The 5,434-nt window shown below is 39.7% G+C and overlaps 1 protein-coding gene across 1 annotated transcript in view; it reads left to right on the top strand.

The window, feature by feature from the left end:
* The first annotated feature begins 1,384 nt into the window (after nucleotides 1-1,384).
* Nucleotides 1,385-5,434, top strand: part of EFEMP2 (EGF containing fibulin like extracellular matrix protein 2) — a 42,896-nt gene continuing 38,846 nt past the window's right edge. Inside the window, exons 1-2 of the mRNA XM_018552861.1 lie at nucleotides 1,385-1,804; nucleotides 3,683-3,766. Coding sequence (XP_018408363.1) covers nucleotides 3,683-3,766 — 84 coding nt within the window. The 5' untranslated portion in view covers nucleotides 1,385-1,804. The remainder of the gene's footprint in view (nucleotides 1,805-3,682; nucleotides 3,767-5,434) is intronic.

Below are 5,434 nucleotides of genomic sequence, written 5' to 3'. Positions count from 1 at the left end.
TTTCAGGGTCTGATACTCAGCTGTTGGAAGACCACTGATTGTGTAACTCTTGTCCATACACACTGGAACTACAATGTCATGACTCCATGTGCCGCAGGCAAGGTACACAACAAAAGTTGCTAGGAGCAGACTCTTCTGTCAAAATTACCTCTTAGCAATTTTGTTTACCTTACGTTTTTACTGTCAAACATCTTTTGATGTTTTTATGCATATATTTTTGCGGTGAGGGACATCACATTTTAGAATGCTTATGGCATGCAGTACTTGGCTAATTCACATTCAGAAAAGGTTTGACATTAAAGTGACCTTAAACCCTCAGATTTTTTAACATAAACCAATACTGTAATGTGTGCCTTACTGTAATCCATGGTTGTTTCCCTTCTCTTTGCTGCTCTTCCTTTTAAATCCTCATGTCTTCTCATGCTTGGGGAGAACTTCCCTTTGCAGCTGAGTGCCTCTTCCTGTAGTGCTGGCTCAGGTTGCGAACCTGCACACAGACACCATGTATCCATTCCAGAGACAAGACAAAACAGAAGTTATGCCCAGCATGAGAAGAGATACGGATTTAAAAGGAAGAGCAGCAAAGAGAAGGGAAACACCCATGGATTACAGTAAGGCACACATTACAGTATTGGTTTATGTTAAAAAATCTGAGGGTTTAATGTCACTTTAAGTGTAATAGCTTCACTCAAGAGACTGTACCAAAAACACTTCCTACTAGGAAATGCTGCCTCCCTCAATAATGTGTAACAAATCTTATGTATATTGCTTTTTTTTTTTTACAGATAAAGATTTCATAGCATGATTTAATTGCTAAAATTGGCAGGCAGAAAATGTGTGCAAAAATTAAAATCGTGGGGGAAAAAAATATTCAGTGCAATTAGTTTTTTATTAATATTATGCAATCCCTGGCAAACATTAGTACATCAGGCCCCTTGTGTTTTGGGTTTACTGATCTGTGATAAGGGGACTAGAAGTATATTAGAGGACTATATTGGAGAATGTAACATGATGGGTAACGATAGGCAGCCTGGGTATCTTTTGTACTGCAATCAGCATTGTTTGTAAAGCTTTAGGGGCTTGAGGGCCCTTACAGTTAAAAAGTACATTTACTTGTGTGGTTAGTTGAAAGGTGTGTGGTGGCTGTGATTGTTTACTGTAGCTGTGTAATAATGTGGTTCTGGTAATATGCTTTAAGGGGGAGGAGCGCAGATCTCTAAGAGTACAAGAGGCTCTTGCTTGCAAGGGGGTCTTTAAAAGGTACAGTCTCATAATATTAAAAGTCCTAGGGATCTCTAGGGGAAGGAGCTGTGACACAGGTCTCTAGGGGTGTGTAAGGGGTGGGGACCCAGATGGGGGTGAACAGCTGGACATGAAAGAGCTGTGTGTCTGTGTTTAAGTAAAACCAGGTGTGGGGGGGAATTTTACTGGAAAGTAGGGAGGGATTGGCAGAAAGTCAGGAATTTGGAGAAAGGAGAGACAGAGAGAGATAGAAGTAGGGAGAGTAGAGACACTGAAAGAGCAAGTGGGACGTGGTTCAAGGATCAGAGAGGACAGAAAGTGTATGAGACTGGAAAAGCGGGACAAGGAGAAAGAAACTGTCCCTGGCACAGTGCAGGAGAAGGAGGGGAAAGCCATATGAAAAGGAAGTGAACAAGGGAGACATTTCAAACAGGAGAGAACATAGAAGAAGTGGGGAGAGTGCGATTAGACAGGGTAGAGGGAGAAAATTTAGGAGGAATTGGAGCAACTTGAAGGACAACTGCGAACAGAAAAATAATCAGCTGACGGACAAACAAGAACTGTGAGTAATCTGAAATATAATTTCTGTCCATCATGGAATAGCGCGATTCTCTGTAATCCACTTTATGAATGAGTGTACAACTAGTCTTCATATTACAACTATCATGGCAGCTTTAACACAACTGTGATGTGTAGTATAGTGTCTCTGTGATTTCTAGCCTAGGGTAAAAAATGTATCACCATATACTAATCAAACATCATGAGGTGCAATGTCAGCAAAGTAATAAAGGATAACTTTTTATTTTTTCTGAAGTTCTTTTTGTCAAATCTCTCACCAAAAAAAATGCACAGGAAAACATGGCTTACTATTGGAAGCAATCTATTTGAGAGATTTAATTGTCAATGTGTAAAATGCCGTTGAGATGTGCAGTAATCCACAGCAACAAATCTAGACCAGATAAGCAGATAATGAGATTCTCTAAATCGGAGTAAATTAAAGGTCCTCATAGATACTGCATGACTGATATGACCGTCTGGTGTCAGATTAAACCATGATCCAATATCTATAGGGCACTGAAAGCCAGCCTCAAATCAAGCGTTCTTGAGGAACAAAACAATGTGGCAGGTTAGAATTCTTTCCTTATTGTTACTGTTTTCCCTGACACCAAAACTGTGCGACAGCTCCCCCTACTCCTCCATTGGCTTAAACAGGAGGGCTTGTGTGACTAGTGTATTCCTGTTTAGGTAGAAACTGGCCAAGATCATTAATGTACAACTGTTCTCTAATGTCTATGATCAACTCTATTGTTGGCAGATTGAAACTCTTGTTTGTCCACACATAGTATTATTGCAGCTTTGATTGGCTGTTTGAAACCTTGGAAAAATCACATATTTTATTAGCTGTAAATAAACAAATGATCATAACACTTGTCAAATCTTCATTATGTGAATCTGTTTCCTCACAGATGGAGCATCACTTACAGTAATTGTATTGGGTTAGCAGACAAAGGACAGCCTTTGGTTGGTCATACAGTCTGTAATGTTTACTAGTGATGGGTGTGATATTAGAGCACAAGATGGTACAGTTCAAGGATGCCTTGTCAGATCTAAGAAAATGTTGTTGTTTGTGTAGCTGCTTAACAGTTACAAGTGTGTGAGGGGGAGTCTGGGAACTTTTAGCCTTTAAGACAAACACAAACAACTAGCCTTTTCATGGTAAGGACAGATTTCTGTGGGTAAAGAAAGTGTACCACGTAAAGTGTACCATGGTGCCTTGTTTATTAGTAGGCATTGTGAAAGATGGGTGTCCCTAAAGAACATGACACACTATTTCACATCTTCTATCATCCGTTTCCTTTCATGCTTTGTGGTTCTCTGCATTTGGTCACATGACAACTCAGAGTCGGTGCTGGATGATTTGCCCGGCCAGATGCTGTGACCTATTATCTGAACAGGGGCAGATAGCTATAGTAATGCTAACCACGTGCCACTAACTGCAGGTACAGCTCTGACTGATGTCTGAATGGTCAAGTATCTCCATTCAGGGCCACCAGCTCTGCATATCTTATTAGTGCTGGCACAGAGGGCAAATGCCACCTTCCCTCCTCATCTGCCTCTACGTATGCCATATACATCCATCATCAGGCTTAAGCTGGTGTAACAATAACTATCGTGTGGAGAAATCCAACCAAATTTTCTTTCTGGTGTATAAACTAGTGGTTTCTGCCGAGGGTAGAAGAGGCTCTGCAGGGTCAGGAGATGATGATCTTACGTCTAAAACAACAAACAAATCTTTTGATCTGTTATTTCTGAAAGAAAAAACACACACTAATTGTTACTATTTCACAACTTCAACAAATCTTTAGGACAATATGAAATTAACTATGTGTGGTGCTAAAAAACATTCAGTAAATGCTTTCTTTCCCACCATTTTCCATAGATGCGGTTATCCTGCTACCTGGTAATCTGTGTCCTACTGGTTCCCAGTTTACAACAAGAGAATGAGGAACCCAACACCTTCACGGTAATCTCTCTGCCTTCCTTGCCTATATAGCCTACTGTAACAATGTGATCCCAACCTTTATACATGGCTGTGCATATTTGGAAAGGTCAGCAATATGCATATGTGGAAGGTCAGCACATGAGATATTTAAAATGAGGCTGACATAATAAGTATAGTGGAATTGTTTTCCAACAAACAGCTGACTACCTGTCAAATAATCCCATAGAAAATTAGGCACCTTAGATAGCAGTTGATGCTAGCACTCAACAACATTACACACAATGTCAAATATCTCATTTACTATTGATTATACTGTATATAATACAAATGTTAGCTCTTTTACATTACAAAATGCTTTGGAGTGTACTTTTTTATGTTTACTGCTTATTTAACGAATAGTATAATCAATATCATGTTTATCTTAGAAGTCACTACTATTACTTTTGTGTACAAACCTGATTGAATTCAGTTTTATGTTTTGTTTAACCACTTCAAGACCAGGTGTTTAGACCCCCTTCCTGGCCAGGCCATTTTTCAGTATTCAGCGCTGCGGTACTTTGACTGACGTTTATTCCGTCATGCAACGCTGTACTGAAATTAATTTTATACAATTTTTTGGGGACAGATAGAGCTTTCTTTTGGTGGTATTTAATCACCACTGCGGGTTTTATTTTTTACTATAATTACATAATTACATTATGTCAGGAAACATTTATTATTACCCAGTTTTTTGGTAAAATATAAAAGATCGGGTCACGTCGGGTAAATAGACACCAAACATGTCAAGCTTTAAAATTGCGCGCACCCGCGACATCGCAGAAAACTACCATACCCAAAATTGGCCATAGGCGACACTTTAAAAGCTTTTACCGCTCATCAGTTTAGTGTTATCAGTGACTGATGGCCCTAGACTTATTGCTCTCACTCCGACGTTTGCGGCGATATGTAACATGTGCGGCGTAATGGGCGCAATCGTCTTTTTTGCACGTATGCGCCCCCGACGCATGTTTGCATGCGTGTATGTATGGGTTGGGACTTTAAAAAAAAAAAAATGTAATTCTTTTTTGTGTAACGTAAAAAAAATTTTGGGGGGGCTTTAATTTTTTTTTCCTTTTTTTTTTTTCCACTTGGGGGGGGGGGGCAGTTTTCACTTTTTACAAATAATTTTTTATATTTTGTCTAATTTTTTTCATATTTTTTAATTTTTTTATTATCTATTTATTTTTTACTGTTGGGGGGCTTCAGGGAAATATTAGGGGTCCAGACAGACCCCTGACATTTCCCTTGTAAAATAGAAAAGAAATTGAGGACACCAAATCCTCAATTTCTTTTTCTACAGCATCAGCACTCAATGAATGGGAAGCACTCAGTACAGAGGCTTCCCATTCAAATATTTACTGTCAGCTGTTTCAGAATGGGGAGGAGCCTCTGTGCTGAGTGCTTCTCCCCATTGAGGAAATCTTGAATGAACAGACTGTGATGTAAATCACAGCCTGTTCATTCATAACTGGGGTCACATAGTATTATGTGTCCCCAGTTATTTACAAACACTGGAGTGATCAGACGATCGCTCCAGTGTTTGTCCTTCTCACATGGAGGACCGGTAAATATCAATGATATTTACCGATCCCCCGCTCTGCCACGCACAGAGCCGCTGTCATCCTGAAACTGACAGGATGACAGCGGCTC

The sequence above is a fragment of the Nanorana parkeri genome, unplaced genomic scaffold, assembly GCF_000935625.1.
Source record: "Nanorana parkeri isolate BGI_ZX_2015 unplaced genomic scaffold, ASM93562v1 scaffold99, whole genome shotgun sequence".
Taxonomy (NCBI): Eukaryota; Metazoa; Chordata; class Amphibia; order Anura; family Dicroglossidae; genus Nanorana; species Nanorana parkeri.
Note: the sequence above shows the minus strand (reverse complement) of the source record. Positions and strands in the feature narration are given on the sequence as shown.